This window comes from Erinaceus europaeus, chromosome 7 (assembly GCF_950295315.1).
Source record: "Erinaceus europaeus chromosome 7, mEriEur2.1, whole genome shotgun sequence".
NCBI classification, from domain to species: Eukaryota; Metazoa; Chordata; class Mammalia; order Eulipotyphla; family Erinaceidae; genus Erinaceus; species Erinaceus europaeus.
Window position 1 is genome coordinate 39,878,975 of NC_080168.1, and position 26,050 is coordinate 39,905,024.

At 38.0% G+C, this 26,050-nt stretch overlaps 1 protein-coding gene across 2 annotated transcripts in view; it reads left to right on the forward strand.

The window, feature by feature from the left end:
• The window catches only part of UTP20 (UTP20 small subunit processome component), a 124,038-nt gene that overhangs the window by 38,490 nt on the left and 59,498 nt on the right, over positions 1 to 26,050 (forward strand). For both annotated transcript variants that reach the window (XM_060194234.1, XM_060194235.1), the window contains exons 20-32: positions 1,649 to 1,728; positions 1,976 to 2,216; positions 3,274 to 3,459; positions 8,747 to 8,837; positions 9,008 to 9,093; positions 9,970 to 10,095; positions 12,098 to 12,264; positions 13,509 to 13,717; positions 16,900 to 17,043; positions 17,639 to 17,718; positions 22,403 to 22,623; positions 22,949 to 23,093; positions 25,091 to 25,178. In XM_060194234.1, the coding sequence (XP_060050217.1) occupies positions 1,649 to 1,728; positions 1,976 to 2,216; positions 3,274 to 3,459; positions 8,747 to 8,837; positions 9,008 to 9,093; positions 9,970 to 10,095; positions 12,098 to 12,264; positions 13,509 to 13,717; positions 16,900 to 17,043; positions 17,639 to 17,718; positions 22,403 to 22,623; positions 22,949 to 23,093; positions 25,091 to 25,178 (1,864 nt within the window). The remainder of the gene's footprint in view (positions 1 to 1,648; positions 1,729 to 1,975; positions 2,217 to 3,273; positions 3,460 to 8,746; positions 8,838 to 9,007; positions 9,094 to 9,969; positions 10,096 to 12,097; positions 12,265 to 13,508; positions 13,718 to 16,899; positions 17,044 to 17,638; positions 17,719 to 22,402; positions 22,624 to 22,948; positions 23,094 to 25,090; positions 25,179 to 26,050) is intronic.

Below are 26,050 nucleotides of genomic sequence, written 5' to 3' on the forward strand. Positions count from 1 at the left end.
AATTATGAACATAATTTGGATGAAACACTTGTAATTCATCCAGTTTTTCCTTTTAGTTCTGAATGGTACATTGCATGTAGTTAGTGAATGGTCTTTTGCTTTTTGTACCAATGGTAAGTGAAACTGAATTTAGAGAAAAGCCAACATTTTAAGATCAGTATTGAGGGGACTGTAGAATAAACTCACCAGATAGGTTATGTGCCTTTTCATGCATTTGCTTACTGGCATTAGGGAAAGCCCTGCGCTCTTGTCTGTCCCTTTCTGTTTCTGAATTTAAAAAGTTGACCTACGCATAGTGAGAGCTTTCATGTCTGAAACCCTGGCTCCACCAAAATAAAGAAAGAAAATCAACACACAGAAAACTAAATTATATCTCTAACCAGAAATCTCTTCCTTTGTTGAGCCACACCTTACACTCCATGTGCCATTTCCATTATTGTCTCTTTAAGATAGTTTTCTCGCGAGTCGGGCTGTAGCGCAGCGGGTTAAGCACAGGTGGCGCAAAGCGCCGGGACTGGAGTAAGGATCCCGGATCGAGCCCTGGCTCCCCACCTGCAGGGGAGTCACTTCACAAGTGGTGAAGTTGGTCTGCAGGAGTCTATCTTTCTTTTTTTTTTTTTTTTTAATATTTATTTAATTTATTTATTCCCTTTTGTTGCCCTTGTTGTTTTATTGTTGTAGTTATTATTGTTGTTGTCGTTGTTGGATAGGACAGAGAGAAATGGAGAGGAGGGGAAGACAGAGAGGAGGAGAGAAAGATAGACACCTGCAGACCTGCTTCACTGCCTGTGAAGCGACTCCCCTGCAGGTGGGGAGCCGGGATTCGAACCGGGATCCTTATGCCGGTCCTTGTGCTTTGCGCCACCTGCGCTTAACCCGCTGCGCTACAGCCCGACTCCCCTTTCTTTCTACCCTCTCTGTCTTCCCCCTCCTCTCTCCATTTCTGTCCTATCCAACAATGATAACAACAATAATAACTACAACAAGGGCAACAAAAGGGAATAAATAAATAAATAAATTTTTTTTAAAAAAAGATAGTTTTCTCATAGGTATAAACAAGGCTTTTAAACGTATCTGTTTATTATTATTTGATAGGATAGAGAAAAATTGAGAGGGGAGGGGGAAATAGAGGGAGAAAAAGAGGGTGGGAAGATAACATAATGATTATGCAAACAGACTGAGGTTTCTAAATCCAGGCTCAATTTCCCCGCACCACCATAAGCCAGAGCTGAGCAGTGCTCTGATGTTTCTCTCTGTCTCTCTCTGCATCTTTCTCAAAAATAAAATAAATAAAATATAAAGAAGAAAGAGGGAAAGAGATATACTTGTTTCATTGCTCATAAAGCTTCCCTCTACCTGCACTGATGGGGAGAAGGGGTTTGAACCTGGGTCCTTGCAATGGTAACATGTGTGCTCAACCAGACATGTTATGCTGCCACCTAGCCCCCTAAACCTATTTTCTGTACTTGATTATAAAAAGTTTGTGCTCATTGCAGACTGTTTGAAAAATATATAGAGGAAAAGTAGTTTACAACCCTATATTCAGTGATAGTCTAACTAATAATTTAATTACAAGCTTTTGCTCTTTCTAAGGTGTTTCATAATAAGGCCCAAGCCACTTGTCTTGTTTTGTGACCTTTTCTTACAGTTCTCATGCTTATGAAATGGAGAACAAGCAATTTTGGAAAGTCTACTATGAACATCTAGAAAAAGCAGCCACATATGCTGGTAAATATGGGGACTTGAAGTGGGATTTGGAAGAATATTTGATCTATACTGCTCAGTGACACCTGGAATTGGAAAATACATGAAAAATACATTATCTCTGATAACCTTAAATTGTTACCAAACCATTAATTGTTAAGTGTATCAACGTTTTCATACTAAAAAAAGAAAAAAAAAACTATCGCTTGAGAAAAACACATAGGATAAATGTCAACATCTCTAGATCTTCTGTTGCCTTTTTATCTTGCAGAGAAAGAATTACAAATTGATAGACATGGTGAGATCTCCACTGGAGATCAAAGTTGGGAGCAGCCTCTAGAAGGAGACTTAGGAACACTTTATTTTAAGCAATTAGCTCTGAAGACTGACTGTCAGGAAAGACTGGACCACACCAACTTTCGATTCTTGCTTTGGAAAGCTCTGGCAAGATTCCCAGAGAGGGTAGAACCACGATCCAGGGAGCTTTCTCCACTCTTCTTGAGATTTATCAAGTGAGTATTCTCTTCTACTAATAGAAGCATGTCCCTGGTAAGGTTTTTAAGTATTACACTCTCAGATTGTCTGATTTCTTTCTCTATCTGCCATGTTTTCAAATCATGACATAGCCATAAAGCATACTCTTTTTGGAGTCTTATGAATATTTCCCATGATGCTGATGAATGTGCTTCCAAAGAACAGCAAGAACTATATACACAATGGAATACTACACAGCTATTGAGAACAAGGAACCCACCTTCTCTGATCCATCTTCGATGGAGCTAGAAGAAATTATGTTAAGGGAGCTAAGTTATGTTAAGTGAGCTAAGTCACCTCTCCAGATTCAAAGGAGGTCTCGAAACTTTACATTAGGCTCAACCTGACGCTGTTGACTGGCTACGGAAGAAGGGCAAACGCTAGAAGAAGTCAGAAAGATAAAGATGAGTATGGGATGATCCCACTCATAAACAGAATTTGAGAAAGAATAACAGAAAGGGAAACTAAAAGCAGGATCTGACTAAATTTGTAGTAGGGCACCAAAGTAAAAACCCTGGTTGGAGCGTGCCAGTTGCACAGCCTTAACTTAGAAGAGACTAATCATGCACTAATTTTCATTGCCTGAACATTTCATTTGAATCTGTGTCCTATTGTGACTGCTCCCAAAGCAGTGGAATTAATAGTAAGTCCACCCATCTTATCAGACCATATTTTGAGGACTGAAATTTATTATGGCATTGTATTCTTGAAATATGTGAAAAATGACAAGCATAGTCTCAATGCTGTGTTTGAGTGATTTAATGTTATCTACCTCTGAACCTGTTTCCTCCCAATTGTGGTTCCAGAGATAGTCTGATTTCAGCTCAATCCAAAATAGACATTTTAAATATGTTTAACTGTGTACAATGGAATGGGTTTTCTGTGTTAATGATTGATCCGTCATATGAAGTACTGAATTTGAAAAAAAAAATAATTCAGGTGTGCTAATCCTACTTAAAACAGACATATGTCCATTAGTTCACAGAATTACACAATAAACTTCATTTGATTTTTGTCACCCTTTTTCTACTGTAGCAAAGAGTATTATCCAGCTGATCTACAAGTTGCTCCAACCCAAGATCTTCGAAGGAAAAGCAGAGGGGTAGCTGCAGAGGAAATGGAAGAAGAACCAGCTGCTGGAGATGATGAAGAGTTGGAGGAGGAGGAAGCCCCCCAAGATGAGCCTTCACAGAAGAAAAAGACCAGAAGAGCTGCAGCAAAGTAAGCTCAACACTGAGCTCAGATCCATGGCTCTAGCAGGGATGAGGGGAGATGTCTCATGATCTAAGTGTGAAATGGCTTTGGACAAGATGAATTACTCACTTATTTTCATATATGTGCTGTATCTGGGATTTTCTTTTTCAATCTGAAGAAAATTATCAGTCTTCTCGTTGCTTGTTAGTATTTTTTTTTTTTTTTAAAAATTTTATTAGTGATTTAATAATGTTTAAAAAGATTGTAAGATAACAGAGGTATAATTTCATACAGTTCCCACCATCTGAGTTCTGTGTCCCATTCCCTCCATTGGAAGCTTCCCTATTTTTTTTATCCCTCTGGAAGTATGGACCAAAATTCTTTTTTTTTTTTTTTCAGCACTTGCAAAGCTTTCCCCCTGCAGGTGGGGACCAGGGGCATGAACCTGGGTCCTTGCGCATTGCAGTGTGTGCGCTCAACCAGGTGCTCCACCACCTGGCCCCAATTTTTAAATTTTATTTATTTTTTTTAAATTTATTTCTTTATTGGGGAATTAATGTTTTACATTCAACAGTAAATACAATAGTTTGTACTTGCATAACATTCCCCAGTTTCCCACTTAACAATACAACCCCCACTATGTCATTTATCATCCTTCATGGACCTGTATTCTCCCCACCCTTCCACCCCAGAGTCTTTTACTTTGGTGCAATACGCCAATTTTTGTTTGTTTTTTTGTTAAATTCCTGTATAGCCACATTAAAGTTGGAGGGACTTTGGGGATCTTCTAATGATACCACTTATTGGTCTCTCTTTGTTTTTTGGTTGTTGTTCTTTTTTGTAAATTTATTTTATTATTGGATAGAGACAGAAATTGAGAAGGGAGAAGGAGATAGAGAGGGAAAGAGACAGAGACACCTGCAGTGCCACCACCCAGCCCCAGTGGTCTGTCCTTGGGGCCAGCTGCTTATTACACCTGAGATCCCTGGGGCCTGACATTCTTAAATGCTCTTTAACCTTTGTTACCCACTTCCATAACTCTCGGGCCTTATGTTTGTGTTCTAGGGGAACATGTAATAGAACTTCTTTTCTCTTGTGAATAAGTACATCAGCACTTTTTCTTTACCTTGTGACTTTTTCCATTCTGATTTATTTATCAGGCTTTTGCATACTCTTTCTTATTTTTCTGGGTTATTCTTTTACCTAAGTTGTTGGAAACCTTAGAAATAGAAAAAAAAATTATCATGCTTTCAGAAGTTATTGGTGTACTTGAGATCTCAATTGTATACATTTGTTGGGTCAGGTATAAATCTGTCAGGAAATTGTGAGGCACATATGTGGTTGACCCTGGCAGGGCTTGACCTGAGGAGTGCGTCTATCCTGTCAGTCTCCCTCTACCAAGAGGTTGAACAGGAAAGGATTAGAGTAACCCCAAAGGTTTGCCCCATCTTATCAGATTCCCTGCCTCGCAAAGCACCCTGCATTCCTGATACTATGGCCATTAGATAAAATGAAAGGGGGAAATGTCAGGAAATTGTGAGGATGTGGTTGAGCATGGCAGGGCTCTGTGTCACAAAGCACCCTGCATTCCTGATACTATGGCCTGCTCCCTATTATCTACATAATCATGGTATTGCCAGAAAGATCCCCACCCATTCTATTCCTTTGATCTATCTTCTTTTTACCCTCAAGACCCTCCCTGCAGGGTATTATTATTAATCCTACCAGATAAAACCCTTACAGCAGTTGATAGGAAGTTCCTACCTTTCCAGCTCCCTTTTGTCTTTCTCCTCCCCTTTCCTATCCATTTCTGTTTCGACTTGCCACTTTCAGGTCCAACCTTTAAAAGCCTTGGCTCTCTGATCAATAAAGAATTACTGAATTGCCTCACCACCATGACTCTTTTCCTGAGTCATCTATCTTTCGCCGCTGAGTGAGTAGCAACCCAGGCTGGCTCCGGTCGCGTTCTCTCCTACCCAGAGAGTATGTGCTCGGGAAGAGGCACCCCCACAGTAGGCCAGCATCAATCCAACCATTCAACAATAGTGGGTATCCTCTACTAAGTGCTGGGCTACAAAGATGAATGTTGGCAGCCTATCCAGTACTGGAAGCCAGGCCTAAATCCTGGTGAAATATTTCTGCAGGAGAAATATTTATTTATAAAGGAGTATGGGGACACACTAAAGAATAAATTCTACCTGGGAGGAGGCACAGTGGATGAAGTTTGAGATCCTGAGTTCAGTCCCTGGCATTGCATGTGGGAGAATGATGCTTTGGTCCTCTCTACTTTAAAAAAAAAAAAAAGAGTGAGTTCTAAAGCGTGGGGGATAGGATGGTTCAGTAGTAAAATGTGTGCTTTACGTATACGTGGTCCTGAGTTCAGTTCTTGGCACTACATTAAAAAATGGAATAGTGCTCCACCCCCCTCTGTTATGTCTTACCTTGAATTCTAGCTTTTTTTTTCCACTCCACCAGAGCACTGCTCAGCTCAGGCTTAATGGTGGTTTGAGGGATTGAACCTGAGTCTTTTGAGCCTCAGGGATGAGAGTCTATTTGCATAGCCATTATGCTATCACCCTCAACCCTAATAATAGCTAATTTTTATCAGTTACTTTTTTTCTTCTTTTTTTAAGTTTTTTAAAAATATTTCTCTTTTGTTACCCTTGTTTTTTATTATTGTAGTTATTATTGCTGTTGTTGTTGTCATCATTGTTGGATAGGACAGAGAGAAATGGAGAGAGGCAGGGAAGACAGAGAAGGGGAGAGAAAGATAGACACCTGCAGACCTGCCTCAACGCCTGTGAAGCGACTCCTCTTCAGGTGGGGAGCCGGGGACTCGAACCGGGATCCTTATGCCACACCTTGCTCTTTGCTCCTCGTGCGTTTAACCCGCTGAGCTACCGCCCGACTCCCATCAGTTACTTTTTAAAAATGTTTTTTTCTTTTCTAATGAGCAAGGATCCAGAACACTTCTTATCTCTGGCATATGCTGGTGCTAGACATTGAACCTGGGGCCTCAGTCATACAAATCCTGTGCTCTAAGACAGAAGATATCTCCTTTGTCTATTTTTTAATTGATCTTACATGTACATTAGAAACTCTTTTAGGATAAGGTCCATGTCTTGATTAATTTTTCTACCACCTATGGCCAAACCTAGGATATTGCTAACAAGCATCATCATTGAAAATATAAGTAAAGTAATAATTTCATTATGTTCATAGTCCCAGCCTCAGAATCCTTCGTAGACTACATACTTCAGTGGCATTTATTTATAATATCTGTCTTATTAGCTTCTATTCTCTTTGGCTTGTTAAAGCTACATGGTACATAAAAATAGTGTTGGAAGAAGTAGTGAATATTAAGTAGAAAAAAGAATTATGAGGGGGTCAGGAGAGATTGAAAGACTAACCTGTTGTCTGTCATTTATGATTTTTTTCCCCCCTTAAGATAGCCAGAGAGATGCAGAAAGAGTCAAAACAATATGGCGCTAAGGCTTCCTTCAGTGAGGTGGGGGGAGAGAGGTCAGGCTGAAACCTGGATGGTATGTGTGCGTGTTAAAACAGCACTCTATTCAAGTGAACTATTTTCATGGCCCTATTTATGATATCTTTCTCTCCCCCTCTCTGTCTTCTCTCTCCATTTCTGTCTGTCCTATCCAACAATGATGACATTAACAACAACAATAAATACAACAACAATAAAAAAGGGGGGGCAACAAAAGGGAAAATAAATAATAAATAAACTTGAGTTGGGCAGGTAAATGCTTAAGCTATTTTCTCCCTGGTCTGTTTTAGTAGGAGATATAATTTGCTTGGAAGCCATCACATTTCCACCACCATTTAACTGTTTTTTTTTTTTTTCTTCTAAAGAGTTTTTTTTATTATTATTTGTTCAGTGGATAAAAACAAATGGAGATGAGTATGGGAGATAGAGGGAGGGAAGGAGAGGGGGAAGCAGAGAGTGCATGCAAGTGAACAGTTGTGGAGATGGTGCAGTAGATGAAGCATTGGACTCTCAAGCATGAGGTCTCAAGTTCAGTGATAGGTAGCACACTTGCCAGGGTGATGTCTGGTTCTTTCTCTCTCCTGTCTTTCTCATTAATAAATAAATAAAATCTGTAAGAGAGAGAGAGAGAACACCAGAGCCACAACACTGCTTCACCTTTTGTGAAGCTTCCAGCCTGTGGGTGAGGACTGAGGATTTGAACCTGGGTCCATCTGCACTCAACCAGGGGCCCCAGTGCCCAGCCCCTCCATTTAAGTTTCCATCACACAATATTGCTTCTCTTGCTTTTTCTTGGGAAACAAGAGCTGTGATTGCCTAGCTGTTGACCTCACCTCCATTGCCTGACACCAGTGTTTATGTTATGTTAAAAGGAGGAAGAACCTGCTTTATAAATTTCCTCTTTACCCATAGTAACTAGACAAGGAAATCGATCCCCAGATCATCTGTTCTACTTTGGAATCTACTATTTAGGTTACTTTCTTTGCCATTTAGTTAAATTTAAGCCTTTTTTTTTTTTTTTTAAATAAAAAAGAAACACTGACAAAAACCATAGGTTAAGAGGGATTCAATTCCCACCACCAGAACTCCATATCCCATCCCCTCCCCTAATAGCTTTCCTATTCTTTATTTCTTTGGGAGTATGGACCCAGGGTCATTATGGGGTGCAGAAGGTGGAAGGTATGGCTTTTGTAATTGCTTCCCCACTGAACATGGGCGTTGACAGGTCGATCCATACTCCCTAATTTAAGCCATTCTTAAACTCATCCTGAGTAATTTTCTGGAATAGGAGAGCTAGAACTTCTGTAGAAGATGTAAGATTTGGAATTTCTGGAGAATAACTTCCTAAATGCATATCACTAAATCTTGTTTAGATAATTACAGTAAAGCTTCAGTCACTTAGTCAAGGTACTTAGACTTGATTAAAGATTAAAAATTGGTATGTTCTGGACTGGGGAGATTGTGTAACGGCTATGCAAAGTACTTTCATGCCAGGTCGAGGGTAGATGGCATAGTGGTTATGCAAACAAACTCTCATGCCTGAGACTCCCAACGTCCCAGGTTCAGTCCCCTGTACCAACTAAGCCAGAACCTAACAGTGTTCTGTAAAAATAAATATTAAAAAACAACAACAACAAAGTACTTTCATGCCTAAGTCTCTGAGCTCCTAGCTTCCATCCCAGAACCACCTTAATAAGACAGGGCTAAGCAATTTCAGATGATATTTAGAAAAAAAAAATTGGTGGCATTGTTGTCTTTGTTCCTTAATAATATACTGTCCTCTCTCTCTCTCTCTTTTTTTTTTTTTAGGCAGTTAGTTGTTCATTTGCAAGTTTTCTCTAAATTTTCAAATCCACGGGCCTTATACCTGGAATCCAAATTATATGAACTATATCTTCAGGTGAGAAAATTATATCTTGTCACAGCATTTTTTTTTGAGAAAATGTTAATTTACCCCACATATGAAAATTTAGATTCTAGGAAATCTAATTTGGCAAATCAAAACAAACAAAATGCTACCCTGCTGTTTGTGTGTGACTTCACTAATTTGTCTTATAAAATATTTTTTAGTTGTTGCTACATCAAGATCAAACAGTGCAAAAGATAACCCTGGATTGCATAATGACTTACAAACATCCGCATATCCTCCCTTATAGGTAAGTGCTTTGAAGCTAAAGAAATTCTCTTTGATCTTTGCCCTTTTTTTTTTTTTTTTGCCTCCAGGGTTATTGCTGGGGCTTGGTGCCTGCACTAGGAATACACTGCTTCTGGTAGCCATCCTTTTTCCATTGTTGCTGTTGTTGCTGGATAGAACAGAGAGAAATTGAGAGGGGGGAGAGAAAGATAGACAATTACAGACCTGCTTCACTGCTTGTGAAGCAACCTCCCCCTGTCCCCCCGCAGGTGGGAAGCCAGGGGCTTGAACTGGGATCCTTGCACCGGCCCTTGTGCTTCATATTATGTGTACACTACCACCCAGACTTCAATTTTTGTCTTTCTACTTGAGACCCTCCAAAGATGACTTTGGAAGACCTGAGATATTGCCCTATATTCTAAAGTAGCCTTAGTACCATTTTCAGGTAGAAGTGAAAACTGGAACTTTATTTGTTGCTAGTGTTTCTCCATAGAGGTAGAAAAAAGAATATTAATTGGAAAGCATGTTGATAAAGTAGCATCATTTCTCCTAGCTTGTATAATATCATAAAACCAGGTAATGGCGTAGTGAATTCTAAGAATGGGAGAAAACCTGTTGTACCTGGCTTGTAAACAGCTGAATTATTGAATATATATATATATATATATATATATATATATATATATATATATATATATATATATCCCTTTTACCTTTCCAAATTTCAGAAGCTGTCACTTTGGAGGTATGTCCAAAAAAAAAAAAAAAAAAGACTTTCTCCTTTGTGGATGTCAGTCATGATGTGAACTGTTCTTCAGTACCACAATACTGTACTGTACTAAATTTTTCAACAATAACATTGACAAGTAATTATTTTTGCCATTTTCTATTTTTAAAGGGAAAATTTACAAAGACTACTTGAAGACAGAAGCTTTAAGGAAGAGATAGTGCACTTCAATATTTCAGAAGATAACACAGTAGTGAAAGCAGCCCACCGAGCAGATCTGTTTCCTATTCTGATGAGGTATTTAACTGTTGAAATACTGATTTTTAGAAATTTGTCACAAAAGTAACTGTATTAGTGTTGTTTCTTTCAAGCAACTATAGTAGAAAATTTTGTGTTTTATTTTGATTACCTTTTTCTTTTCTTTCTTCTTTTTTCTTTCTACCAGAGTACTGCTCAGCTTTGGTTTTATGGGGGATTGAACTAGGGACTTTAGAGCCTCAGGCATGAGAGTCTCTTTGCATAACCATTGTGCTATCTACCTCAATCATAACTATCTTTTTATTAGACTGTTGGTGAAGTCCTCAGCACCACTGCATATAATGGACCAATACTCTGGTTCTCTCACTTCATGGGGGAAGAAAAAAAAGCTCCTTAACTTGTTTTGATCTCTATTGTGTTATATAGCAATAAGCAATACTCATACACAAGGCTCTTTGGGAACACAGTAATACAAGAGGTCTTAGTGTCTGAAAAGTTTGAAAACCATTTTCTTTAAGTTCTGATTGCTAAGTCAACAAGTGTTAGCATTAGGAAAGTAGCTTTTGGTGCTAGAAGACAGCTTGGTGAGTAAAGTGTATGTCTCAACATGTATGGAACCCTGTTTTTGATCCCTAGCACCACTTGTGAGTACTAGGGACAGCAGCAAAGGGAATTCATGCAGTGTCTCTTCCTTTCTAAAAATACAATAATCACTCTTCCTGGGATAATCTTTATTTCACTTTCATATTGTCCTAATACAGCCCTGGATACTGTGTATAGAAATACTATTGTTTATAAATCAGATTTGTATATAGTTGTTGCTGTTATTTTTATTTAGTGCTGTGGCTTTGTTCACATTAGATACCACTGCTCAGTGGCCTTAAACAGACTAGTTTTTTCATGCTTCCATTTTTGTTTGTTTGTTTTTTCTTTTTAAATACTTTATTGTATCTGATAGAACAGGGAGAAATTGAAGGGAGGGAGAGAGAGAGAGAGAGAGAGACAGACAGACAGAGATACCTGAAGCACAGCTTCACCACCCATGAAGCTTTCCTCCTGCAGATAGGGACCAGGGGCTTGAACATAGTAATACATGCAGTTAACTAGGTATATCACCACCCAGCACCCTTATTCTGTTTTATGGAAAGAAGTGGGGGGGGGGGGGAAGAGAGAGATAGAAAAGGTGAGTCTATAGCACTGCCCTACTATTCCTGGAGCTCCCTTGGTGCTGTTGTTTTCTCATGTGTGTTAAAACCCAGGGCTTACATTTGATAAATCATATCCCCTACTGGGTAAGCTATTTCCTAACCCCTGATGTGTAGTTTAAACTGACACTCAGTTTTGAGCTTCATGTTCTCCCACTATTGCTGTGTAATTCAGTCTTTTTTCCTGGTTCGTTTATATATATATATACAAATTTCTTTTCCAGAAAATTGCCACTTTAATTGGGATTTTTTTTTCTTGTTTCCTTATTTGATTTATAGTTGTACTTTCTTATTTTATTTCCTTTCAATCTGTGTATTCTTGTTTTCTTCCTTTCTTAGTTATATTTACCTATGACTTTCCTGTTTTGTCCCCCTGCCCCCAAAGAAACCCCTTCTGCCTATAATCTTTTCGTCTTTGTGCTTCTTTTTGCTTCTCATTTATTGTTTTTCTTTTGGTTGTCACTTTATTAAACTTCTGTGTTAAACAGCCTGTTTTATTTTGATCCTTTTTGAAAATATTTATTTATTTACTTATTGGCTAGAGACAGCCTGAAATAGAGAGGAGGAGGAGAGAGACAGAAAGACACCTTCAACACTTTTTCACCACTTACAAAGTTTTCCCCTGCAGGTGGAGAGCAGGGCCTCAAACCTAGGTCCTTGTGCATTGTGACATGTGTGCTCAACATGTGGGCCAACTCCCTCTTTTGATTCTTTATTTCTTAAATTGTCCATTTAATTCTACTGAGTTCCTATCCTAGCCATTTAGGAAAACAAAACAGCTAGTATTTTACTTAGGGATTCGTGTGTAAACAAGCAATGTACCTTTGACTTTGTAGAATTCTGTATGGACGAATGAAGAATAAGACTGGGAGTAAAACTCAAGGGAAATCAGCTTCAGGCACCCGTATGTCCATTGTTCTGAGATTCCTTGCAGGATCCCAACCAGAGGAGATCCAGGTATTCTTGGACTTGCTCTTTGAACCTGTGAAGCACTTCAAGAATGGTTAGTATCAACTCCCTCCCAGTCTGAATGCTTGCTGGTGTCAAAGACTTGAGCATCTCAAACTGGGTTTCCCATACTCGTGGACTTCTTTCTAGTGGGAGTTCTCTGCTATCCCAACAGTGATTTTTTTTTTTCTGAAAAGCAATTCTTTTTAAACATTTATTGCATTATGTCAAGTGTATAGCTGCTGTTGGGAATTAGCTATATGTTAATTAGCATGTATTATTAAGCCCCTGATTAGAAAATGTGACTGATGTGCATGTACATGTGTGCACATTTAGCCATTTGAAAACTCATAAGAACTTAACCCATGTATAATGAATGAGTTTCTTCTGGTAAATATAAAATGTGCTTATGAATTAGTCTTAATTGCCTTGAAATTCATTCATCCACAGGAATAGTTATAATTGAGTAATGATTTGTCATATCCTTCCTATACCCCAGGCATACTGCTGCTGAATGTAGAAAAGTGAATGTTTATAATTTCTGCCCTCATTCTCATAGTCGTTTTAAACAAAGTGAAGGTGATAAATATAGACAGTGAGCAGTAACACTTTGTGGCAGCTTGTCTGGTATGCAGTGTTAATAATAAAATTACCAGCTAACAAATTAGTGCTTTATTTATATCAGACATTATGGCAGTTTTCTTTATATACAAGTAAATCGTTCCTTAAAAACAACCTTGTGGGGACTGGTGAAATAGCTCAGATATATAATGTGCTGCTTTGCCATGTGTCTGATCCAGGTTAGAACCCAGCTCCCTTGAAGGAAGCTTCAGTGCTGTGGTCTCTTTCAGTTACTCTTTTTGCCTCTCTGTCTCTGTCTAAACACACATATACACACATGATAAGGTATTAATAGCTTAATTATCTCCATTTTATCCTTGTAGAACTGAGACTTATAGACAGGCATTGTGCCCAAAACCATTCAGTTAGTAAAGGCTGAACTTGAGAGTAGAACCTAGCTTTTGTAACTACTAAATCTTTTCTCTAGTCCCATAATTGCTTTGCTTTAGGCATACATATTCATTTGTAGACTAGACTGTTATATTTGCTATACATTTTTCTGTGGTAATAGATGAAGTTGTCCAAAAGGTTTCACTGGGGGCTTTGAACCTGGGACCTTGAGCATTATTACATGTACACTCAACTGGGTGCATCACCACCTGGCATGGAAGCTATAATTATTAAAAAACACTAAGCAAATAGTTCCCTTTACATGATAACTCTGTTCTGTTTTACTAGGTGAATGTCATTCTGCTGTCATTCAAGCAGTAGAAGATTTGGATTTGTCCAAGGTGCTTCCTTTAGGGCGTCAACATGGTATCTTAAATAGTCTTGAAATTGCCCTGAAGAATATTAGTCATCTGATCAGTGCATACTTACCAAAGATTTTGCAAATACTGCTTTGCATGACAGCAACTATCTCACATATCCTTGAACAACGAGAGAAGGTGAGTTAGATTCATTGTTTTCTTAGTAGGTGAATACAAGTCTGTTTTTCTTAGAAAATGAATTGAATCTGAATGTCTTAACATCTTTCCAGGTTGAATATTTCTTTTTTTTTTTTTCCTGCTTTTATTTTATTTTTTTTATTTAAGAAAGGATTAATTAACAAAACCATAGGGTAGGAGGGGTACAACTCCACACAATTCCCACCGCCCAATCTCCATATCCCACCCCCTCCCCCGATAGCTTTCCCATTCTCTATCCCTCTGGGAGCATGGACCCAGGGTTATTGAGGGTTGCAGAAGGTAGAAGGTCTGGCTTCTGTAATTGCTTCCTCGCTGAACATGGGCGTTGACTGGTCGGTCCATACTCCCAGTCTGCCTCTCTCTTTCCCTAGTAGAATGGGTCTCTGGGGAAGCTGAGCTCCAGGACACATTGGAAGGTTGAATATTTCTTATGTAGCCCTTTGAAAGTGTCTCTTAGCAATTACAGAAGCCAGACTTTCCACCTTCTGCACCCCATAATGACCCTGAGTCCATACTCCCAGAGGGATAAAGAATAGGGAAGCTGTCAGGGGAGGGGATGGGATATGGAGTTCTGGTGGTGGGAATTGTATCCCTCTTATTCTATGGTTTTTGTCAGTGTTTCCTTTTTATAAATAAAAATTGGGGGAAGAAAGTGTTTCTTTAAAACAATCCTCTATATAATGTGTTAATTATTGTATAAATATATTTCAGTATAAGTTATATCAAGTGTATGTTTTATTTACTTATTCTTTTTGCGAAGCCAAGACCTTGCTCAAGTATTATTTTATTATTCTGACCAACTTTTTCTTTCAGATATGTATCGAGAGGAAGGGTGAATATTATAGCACCAGAGTTTTCCCTCAGTACTATGGTACTTTGTTGTGGTGCTGGGACTCAAAATGGCATATGCACAGCATATGCATGCTGCCCTGTCCCGTGCTCCATCTTTCTGTTCTTGCCACCAAGATTACTTATGGGGTATAGTGCTTTGTAGCCCTATGCCTAAATCAGAAATCAGTAAATCATAGGAACATTTATGCCATTTCATGGTTCATTAGGTAGCGAAGTGCTAAGTCTCTTAATGGATAGGATTTTCAAAGAAAATTTTGTGAAGGGGCCTAGTGGTGGCACACCTAGTTGAGCGCATGTCTTAAAATGCGCCAAGGACCCGGGTTCAAGCCCCTGGTCCCCAACTGCAGGGGGAAAGCTTTACAAGTGGTAAAGCAGGGCTGCAGGTGTCTATCACTCCCTCCCTCTTGATTTCTGGCTATCTCTATCTAATAAATAAAGATAATAATAAATTAAAAAAGAGAAAATTTCGTGAAATAGTCCAAAGAATTCCTTGAGGTGCTGTAATTAATTATTGCACGGTAATATTGCTTACATGAGTTAAAGTCCTACATTTGTGTTTGAGCTAAGTTACACATTTTTTCATATCCTTCAGATTCTTCTAGGCACTGACTGATACTAAAATGGGTATTGTGAGGGTCGTTTTGGTTTGGTTTTCTTTCTCTTTTTTTTGGGGGGGGTTAGACAAGCAGTGGAGTAATTTATAAACTGGTTTGTGTATATAAACTCAGTCATATTGACTTTACTGGAAACTAAAGTAAGTCTACAGTTATTTCCATGGATTCTTCTCCAGGATATTCAAGAGTTATTGAGTAACTCTTTGTAATTGAATAACATCTGACATCATAGCCATAGAAGTGCATAGACCATGTCAGTCAAATATCAGTTATAGTTTTTATCATTAGATAACATAATAGAACTGGCCTCAAAAATATTGCCTGTAAGAATGAATAGAACAAGATTATGTATACTTAAGTTACTTAATTCAATTTTTAAATATTTCATGTGGTTGGCAGTTCTTCTGTCTGTGTAGTAAAATGAAATATTTAACCCAAAAGTAGAGTAAAAACTTTGTGTAGGAGAGACTGCATAAAGCTAGCACAAACAGACTCTCATACCCAAGGCTTCAAGATCCCAGGTTCAATCCCCACACACCACCATAAGCCAGAGTTGAGCGGTGCTCTGGTAAAAATATATAAATAAATAAATATAGTAAAAACTTAATGGCTATGTAAACTGATTCTTCAGCCATTCCCAGCAAGTTTATGCCACTCTAGTTCCTTGATTTAAAAATAGACTGTTTTGATTCAGATCTTTCTTAGAACATCACATTTTCATAATAATTGACATCCCCCCACCTTTTTTTTTAATTATAGTAGAGTAGTTGTGTTGTCTTCATAAATTTCCAGGTAGTTTTTCAACTCCCATGTAGGTAATTCAGGCTATTTGTTAAAATAACTTTCCATTTCTTTATCTTCCCACAGCCTGTTACAATCAAGTGGAAAAGCATTTAGGGATTGAATTACCTCCTGCCCCATTTGTTTCCCTTTTGTACAATATTGTGTGCTAGGAAAAAAATCTCTGAGGTTATTATCTGTCCTCTTGCTGGCCTAGAGCTCTTCATCTCTTTATATATATATTTTTGTTTGTTTGTTTATTCCTTTTGTTGCCCTTGTTCTTTTATTGTTGTGGTTATTGTTGTTGTCGCCATTGTTGGATAGGACAGAGAAATGGAGAGAGGAGGGGAAGACAGTGGGGGGGAGAGAAAGATAGACACCTGCAAACGTGCTTCACCACTTGTGGAGTGACTCCCCTGCAGATACGGAGCCGGGGGCTCAAACCAGGATCCTTATGCTGGTCCTTGCGCTTTGCGCCACCTGGGCTTAACCCACTGCGCTACCGCCCGACTCCCGCTCTTCATCTTTTAAGAGTCAGTTGTTGAGAATGTATGGTCCATGAGTAGAAAACAGGACTTTACTTGAAACACTGACCTGCAGGGAAAAAAATAAAGTAAAATAATGTAGAATACAAAACAACTTTTCCAGTTACGATTTTTGCTTTTTTCCTCATTAGATTTTACTATACATTGATAGTACAACATATCTCTTCATTTGATTTTAAGTCCTACCTTTTCCTTGTTCATTGGGGGGTAAATGCAGAATATCTTACTGACTTGGTATTTCCATGTGAATCCAAGCCAAAGTCAATAGACTTTATAGGATTTCTAGCTCGATTCTTAGCCATTTGAGCAACAGTGCCCCCCTAAGGAATTAAGAGTAGAAAAAATAATATAGAAGATTTTTATATTACAGATACAACTGAGGCTTATTAACCCACTGAAAAACTTAAGACGTCTTGGAATCAAAATGGTAACTGATATTTTCTTGGATTGGGAATCCTATCAATTCAGAACAGAAGAAATTGATGCTGTATTCCATGGTGCAGTTTGGCCCCAGGTAAAATTCTATCTGGATACTTTCTGCTGTTTCCCTAATTACTGAATCCCCAGCTTAGTTTAGATACAGATATACCATAAAGGCTGACTTGGACATGATGGCATGTCTGTTGTGCAAATATAACAGAAAACCTTGTAGCACTCACATAATGTGCATCTCTGAATTTTGACAAGTGTGATGGAAAAATGTACTGGTATCTTATTGCATGTTTCCTTGTTGGTATTGATAATTGGTATAATTATACGTAAGACATAGGTATAAGACATTATAGCTTGATTTTAGGAAAGGTTTCTCAGTATTTGAGCTTTGTCATTTCTGGAAAATAGAAATTTAATTGCTTGATTTCAAGAGTCCATCGCTCTTATGGACTACCTTTGTCATTTCTCCTGTGTGGATATTATTTCCTTGGTTTTTTTCTCAGTCTGTCTTCTAAGTGGTAAGCTCAGTTCCTTGACTCTTTCATCCTCTGGCCTAGATTCAGTGTGTATTCTGTTTGAGATTTTTCTGTTGGTTTGTTTTTCTACAATCCTGTGTGTGTATATATATATATATATATATTTTTTTTTTTTCTTTCCTATTTCAATCTTTGTCCTAGATCAGCAGACTTGGATCTGAGAGTCAGTATTCTCCAACCCCATTGCTGAAACTAATCAGTGTTTGGAGCAGAAATGCAAGGTATGACTCCCCCTCTCCCCCCCCCGCCCCATTTATTTAAAAAGGGCATCATCCTTAGGGGCTGAGTGCTGGTGCACCATGTTGATTACATATATTACCATGCCCAAGAACCTGGGTTCAAATCCCCATTCCCTGCCTAAACAGGAGATGGTTTACAAGTGGTGAAGCAGGGCTGCAGGTGTCTGTCTTTCTTTTTGTCTTCTCTGTTTCCCTTTCCTCTCGCAATTTCTCTCTGAACTACTAAGTAAAATAGAAGGAAATAGGGGAGTACTGTTTAATCCAATTAAAACTAGTCAAGTTATTTACTAATGTAATTAATACTGTTTCTTTTTGCTTTTTTATGTGATTTATTATTGATTTCAAAATTATGATATAATATGGTATATTTCTACACAATTCCCACCACCAAAATTTTATGTTACCATTCCCTCCATTGGAAACTACAGCAGTTTTCTCAAGGTTATAGATATAAGTCTACTATTATTATTTATTTATATATATATATATATATATATATATATATATATATATATATTGCCTCCAGGGTGATTGCTGGGCCTCAGTGCCTGCACCATGAATCCACTGTTCCTGGAGACTATTTTTTCCCTTTTGTTGCCCTTGTTGTTTTATCGTTGATGTGGTTATTATTGTTGTTATTGATGTCATTGTTGCTGAATAGGACAGAGAGAAATGGAGAGAAGAGGGGAGACAGAAAGTGGGAGTGAAAGATAGACACCTGCAGACCTGCTTCACCACTAGTGAAGTGACCCCCTGCAAGTGGGGAGCTGGGGGCTTGAACCAAGATCCTTATGCCGGTCCTTGCACTTTGCTTCATGTGCACTTACCCCACTGCGCTACCACCCGACCCCCAAATTTCCATAGCTATCTGTCTCTTGTTATACATATTAATACTCATCCAGTGAACCACTATAGAAAGAAGGAGGTAACTGAATCTGAGAATATATAGTTTAAAAAGTTGTAGCATAGTATGATCTAGGGAAAATGCTTTTTTTTTTTTTTTTTTTTTTTTGATATGTGTAGGTGTGTGTGTGCCTCCAGGGTTATTGCTGAGGCTTGGTGTCTGCACTACGAATCCACTGCTCATGGAGTCCATTTTTCCCCCCTTTTGTTACCCTTGTTGTTTATCATTGTTGCTGTCATTGCTGCAGTTGTTGGATAGGACAGAGAGAAATCTAGAATGTAGGGGAAGACAGAGAGGGAGAAAAGATAGACACCTGCAGACCTGCTTCACCACTTATGAAGTGACCCCCCTGCAGGTGAGGAGCTGGGGGCTCGAACTGGGATCCTTAGGCCGGTCCTTGTACCAGTCTTCTACATTTGGGGATCAGGGTTTGAAATTGGGTCCCTGTGCATTGTAACATGTGCACCCAACCAGGTGCACCATCACCCAGCCCCTTGTTTTCTTTTATTTAATATTTAACCTAAAAGAAATTTTCAGGAGGGTTGATTTTTGCTTGAAATCTCCATAGTAATAGATAAGCATAGGTGGATATCTAAGAACTAATGAAAGTGTATCAGAACTTAAATGGCAATGTTACTATTCTATTGAAATATAAAGCTTTATTCTGGATTATGGTTTCAATTTACATATTGCTAATCAAAATTAAGATTTATTTTTTAAATAATGACTTAACAGTGATTTCCATGACTATAAGATAATAGGGGTATAATTATTTTCTTTTTTTTAATATTTATTTTATTTATTTATTCCTTTTGCTGCCCTTGTTGTTTTTATTGTTGTAGTTATTATTGTTGTTGTCGTTGTTGGATAGGTCAGAGAGAAATGGAGAGAGGAGGGGAAGACAGAGAGGAGGAGAGAAAGATAGACACCTGCAGACCTGCTTCACCACCTGTGAAGCAACTCCCCTGCAGGTGGGGAGCCGGGGTTCGAACCGGGATCCTTATGCCGGTCCTTGTGCTTTGCGCCACCTGTGTTAAACCCACTGCGCTACAGCCCGACTCCCAATAGGGGTATAATTCTATACCACCAAAGATCAATGCCCCCAGCCTCTACAGTAATCACCTCAGATCTAATGTCATAAATATGGTTTAATTATGTATATGTTTTTTTCTTTTCAGGTTAATATGTTTCCATTCTCTGTATTCCACATGAGTGAAATCATCCTATAATTCTCTTTCACTCCCTTATTTACATAGCTAAGCATAATCAAGACTAAAATGAGTGATTTATATTCCATTGTTAAATGCTTCCCCCTCAATTGCCAATCAAATTTTGAAACAGAAATCTAGAGTTTTACCTAGTCTTTATGCATTTGGAAATAGGCAGAATTGAAGCATGAATCTTTAAGATTAAACTGTCTCAGGAGTTGGGCGGTACTGCAGTGGGTTAAGCTCATGTGGCGCAAACCACAAGGCACGGCGTAAGGATCCCCATTCGAGCCCCCGGCTCCCCATCTGCAGGGGAGTCATTTCACAAGTGGTGAAGCAAGTATGCAAGTGTCTATATCTTTCTCTTCCCCTCCTCCATTTCTCTCCTATCCAACAGCAACAACATCAGTAACTACAACAATAAAACAAGGGCAACAAAAGGAAATAAAGATTTTAAAAAATGAGTTAAAAGAAGATTAAATTGTCTCAGAAATTAGATAAATTTGAGACAATAACCTTATTAACTAAGATAATCATATTGTGCAAACTGAAGTATTACTAATAGTGAGAGAGGCTGTTCTATAGAATGAAGCCCAAAACAACCACCCTTAAACTGAGACTATCCCTACCTGCTCACTTAATAGCTGTTCTGATTCAGACCACCTTAAACCCTGATCAACTCTTCCTGGAGCTGTTTCTGTTTTCAGAAACTGTCATTCTTTCTGTGTTGCACTCAACTCTTTTTACCTACCTAAAGCTACTGGAAGACGTATAGTTTATGTCTTCTTTCATGTAGGATTACTGCATTGTTGGCTGATATTCATTGTATGATGAATACATGATAAAACTTTTTAAAAAAATATTTATTCACTTTTGTTGCCCTTGTTTTTTATTGTTGTAGTTATTATTGTTGTTGGATAGGACAGAGAGAAATGGAGAGAGGAGGGGAAGACAGAGAGTGGGAGAGAAAAATATACACCTTCAGACCTGCTTTACCGCTTGGGAACCGACACCCCTGCAGGTGGGAGCCGGGGGCTTGAAGTGGGGTCCTTACGCCTTTCCTTGTGCTTTGCGCCACCTGTGCTTAACCCACTGTGCTACCGCCTGGCTCCCATGATTGAAACTTTTAACTGAGCTATACATGTTAGCATGGAACATGGCCGGCATGCTATCAAGTTATCTTGCAAGTTATCTTGCTCAAAAAATTGTTTAATCATTTTGTAACCACCTTGTCAGTTTACCAGCAGTTAATAGCAGTTGTCTCACCTTTTTATATGCTTGGAAAGATTTTTTTAAACATTTATCTTGATGAGAGACAGGGAAAGGTAGAGGACTGGAGAACTCAGCTCTGGCATATGGCAGTGCTAGTGATTAAATCTGGAATTACTAGGGCCTCCAGCATGCAAGTCTAGAGCATTACCACTGAGTTAATTGCTCCTACTCTCTTGAAAAGACTTAAAGACAGATTCAACATAGTGTTTAAAAGGATAGTCTCTGAATCCATGTAAACATAGCTTCAAACCCTAGCATCACTGTATGTTCTTTTGCAAATGGCCTCAGTTTCACCTCTGTAAAATGCAAATAGTGATAGCCCCTACCTCACTGGTAACAGAGATAACATATCAAGTAGCGCTCATACTGTATCTATATCAGTTGGCCAGTACTGAATATGTTGAGGTACTCTTAAGTTCTTTTTTTTTTTTTTAGTGACAATTATTGAAGCCAAATTATATTTTTTCAGTGTTGTATTTCTACTAGTAGGATTGCATCTCTGAGTAAAAAAACAAGTACTGGTTCACCTTTGTTTGGACAGCTTTTGAGCCCTGTGCTTTTTCTGTTGGATAGGATGTTCTATCATTTGTATGAGTATTTCATTAAGAGGAGGATTAAATCATCCCCCTTAAACATGATCCTCATCCCAGAATTTTATAAAGCAAATATTTGTTCCATTCTGTACATCTACATTCCTCATTGTTGTACACTAATTTTTTTTATGTGTATGTCTGAATCGTCTATCTTTAGTGCATTTCTTTTAGAAATTGCTTTTGAGTTTGAAGCTACAGTATGGTTCACATCTCAACTCTACCACTTATTGGCTTAGACTTTGGATAAGTGTAAATTGTATTTTTCATCTGTAAAGTATGTAGAAATGTTATTAGGATTAAATGAGAATTGAGTGTAAAGTGCCTAAATAATGGTTGTAGAGTATTCTCAACATTCAGAATCTGTTGCAGTATTTTTATCTATCAAACTTAAAAAGTGGCAAAAGTGTAGAGGGTATCAGTCTTGATAGTGGGATCTCTAGAACTTGGGTGGTGGGTCTGGTGAGTCTTATATACCCCTAGAGGTGTAGTGTTATACTCCCAGAATTTATGTTGTACTGTAAAACAATAATGAGTCAATAACAGTTTAATATCTTCATATTTAAGGTTATTTCCTTTTTGAGTAATTTTATTCATACACACACACACACTCATTCATTAAAGTCAATATGAAAATTAATGTGGGACATGTTTGTAGCTATAAGACAACTGTTTGAATTTTTTGTTTCCAGATATTTCCCCTTTCTGGCTAAACAGAAACCTGGGTACCCAGAATGTGACATCTTGACCAACGTTTTTGCAGTTCTCTCCGCAAAGAATCTTTCTGAAGCCACCGCCAGTATTGTGATGGATATAGTCGATGATCTTCTTAACCTTCCAGATTTTGAGCCCTCAGAAGCAGTTCTGAGCTTGCCAGTAACTGGATGTGTATACACAGACAAAAATGCAGATGGTATGTATGGTGTACAAAGTCAGTGATTCTTAGCAAAACAGTTATTTTTTCACTTATTTATTATCTTTTGTTGCCCTTATAGTATCATTGTTGTTGTTATTGATGTCATCATTGTTGGATAGGGCAGAGAGAAATGGAGAGAGGAGGAGAAGACAGAGTGGGAGAGAAAGATAGACACCTGCAGACCTGCTTCACCACTCCTGAAACGACTCCCTTGCAGGTGGGGAGCCCAGGGCTTGAACTATAAGTAAATCTTATAGTAGTTGAATCCATTGTCCATGCTCACAAACAGCAGTTAAATAAAAACACATTTTCATTACTACAGAGTCTATTACAATGGGAGGACGATTAATTCTACCTCATGTACCTGCAATTCTCCAATATCTCAGCAAAACCACAATATGTGCAGAAAAGGTGAAAAAGAAAAAAAACAGGGCACAAGTCAGTAAAGAGCTTGGCATCCTGTCAAAGTAAGTGATTTATTGGTATTTAAAAGATAACATTACTATTTTCATTGTTATTATTGTATAGTAGTAGTAGTACAAGTTTTAAAAATTACAACTTGTGTTTGAATTGTTTTAATGTGATAAGAAACTGAAAAGATTTCCCACATTCTATGTGCCCTCCATTTTTAAAATAGAACTCTTATTTGTCGGAATACTTGGTGGAAACATTTTTGTTTTGTCTTATTTTAATGTCATCTGCCTTCATTTAATTATAAGAAATGAGACATTTTCAGTCTTCTAAAGTAAACTATGTAATATATTTGCTTGGTTAACCTTTGTATATTTTGTTCAATTAATCCAGTTGAATCTAGTTCCTCACACATATTAAGCATATGCTTAACCTCAAGTTACATTTCTAGTAAGAGCAGTTTTTTTCCCCTCTCTTTCTTTGTTATTATTACTATATAATTTTATTTGCCTCCAGGGTTGGTGCCTACACTATGATTCCACTGCTCCTATTTTTTCCCTTTTGTTGCCCTTGTTTATCGTTGTTGTTACTGTTATTATTGTTCTTGTTATTGCTGTCATTGTTGGATAGGACAGAAGGGGAAGACAGAGAGTAGGCAAGTGATAGACACCTGCAGAACTGCTTCACTATCCATGAAGTAACCCCCCTGCAGGTGGGGAGCCGAGGGCTTGCACTGGTCCTTGTGCTTTGCGCATTGTGCAATTAACCTGCTGTGCTACTGCTCCGCTCTGGCTTATAGTGGTGCAGGGGATTGAACCTGTGACATCAGAGCCTCAGGCAGAGTCTCTTCGCATAACCATTATGCTATCTAACCAAGCAGTTTGTTTTTATCATTTTTAAAAATTTTATTTATTTATTCCCTTTTGTTGCTCTTGTTTTTTATTGTTGTAGTTATTATTCTTGTTGTCGTTCCTGTATAGGACAGAGAGAAATGGAGAGAGGAAGGGGAGACAGAGATGAGGAGAGAAAGATAGACACCTGCAGACCTGCTTCACTGCTTGTAAATTGAGTCCCCTACAGGTGGGGAGCCGGGGGCTCGAACCCAGATACTTAAGCCAGTCCTTGCACTTTGTGCCATGTGTTCTTAACCCGCTGCACTAACGTCCGACTCCCACAGTTTGTTTTTAAAGAGTCAAAAAAAAAATCTTACAGGATTTTGTAAAAGAAATGTAAACAACTCTTTGACAATAGACCAAGTAGAATATAGTTTTGATATCTAGGAACTAAAAGGTTGATAAAAAAAAAAAAGTATAAAAAGAAACTACTCTAAATTCGTGATTATAGAGCTTAGTTGTCCTGTTTTTTCTTTCTTTTTTTTTATTTTGTTTTTTGTTTTTGTTGTTGTAACTGGAAGCAACAAGAGAAAATAATATATTAACATCTAGAATTTTTTTTTTTTTTTTTTTTTAATCAGAGCACTGCTCAGCTCTGACTTATGTTGATATGGGGGATTGAACCTGGGACTTGGGAGTCTCAGGCATGAGAGTCTGTTTGCATAACCATTATGCTATCTACCCCCACCTTAGAAAATTTTTTTTAAGTTTTGCGGTTTTTGGTTTTTTTTTTTTTTTTACTATTGTATTGGTAGGTTATGCAGAGTAAAACTACACTGAAACAAAGAAACCACACTAAATATTCACAGGCTACATGTTAGTGGAAAAATGATGAGAGATTAGGCACCAGAAAGAGCAGGATTTTAAAGACCTGTTCTGCTCCTTCCTATGTAAGTGGCATCAACTTCTGAGTCTAGGTTCCTCTGTGTGAAATGGGGCTGATAATCCGTGTCATGTATTGTAGGAATTAAATTGATATGCTGAGCATAGGACCTTAAGGAAGTCTTGACAAAATGTTGTTTATCTTGTAAAATAAGAAATTCCTATTTGCCAGAGCGTAGATTTGGAGTTTACTGTATCCCACCCACACAGATATTGCAAAATAAATAAGTTAACAGTTGTATATCTTCTTTACATACCACTTTTTGTTTCTTTCCTAGGATCAGCAAGTTCATGAAAGATAAAAAACAGAGTTCCCTACTCATTACACTTCTCCTTCCTTTCCTCCATCGTAGCAATATTGCTCAGGTATTAACTTGCTGAATATTTACTTCATCTTTGAAATGGCAGTTTATCCCTAGGTTTATTAGTAAGCAATATATATATATTAGATTTTGTGATGTATTTGTCCCAAAGAGCTAGAAATACTTTTTATAGGAATATATAATTTAAAATACAAGAGAAAAATTAGGATAGGAATAGAAATGGTGACAAGAAGATGAAAACATCATCTGCTAGAATATTTATCATATTAGTTAGCCAAGGCTAGCAAAATAACCTCACTTGGATAGTGTACTGTTTTGCCATGTGTGTAACCCCCACTACACTGGATAAAGCTTCAGTGCTGTTATCTCTTTCACTTTCTATTTAAAGAAGTCATCCTGGAGTAGTGAAAGAGAAAGCTTTGCAAGTAGTGAAGTAGTGCTGTGTCTCTCTCTCTCTCTTCCTCTCGATCTCCCCTTTCTCTCTTGATTTTTAACTGTCTTTATCCAGTAAGTACATAAAGATAATTTAAAAAATTATAACCAAAAAATATATAACGGGCAGTCAGGCAGTAGCACAGCAAGTTAAGTGCAGGTGGTGCAAAGCGCAAAGATCAGCGTGAGGATCCTGGTTCGAGCCCCCGGCTCCCCACCTGCAGGGAAGTCGCTTCACAAGTGGTGAAGCAAGTCTGCAGGTGTCTTTCTCTCCCCTTCTCTGTCTTCCTCTACTCTCCCCATTTCTCTCTGTCCTATCCAACAACAACAGTAATAACAACAATAATAATTGCAACAATAAAACAAGGGCAACAAAAGGGAATAAATAAATATTTAAAAAAGAATTTAAAAAATTATAATGTCTTATAGTTCATAGTCACCTATAGGACTATACTGACATAACTGTACTGAACATCTTTTACC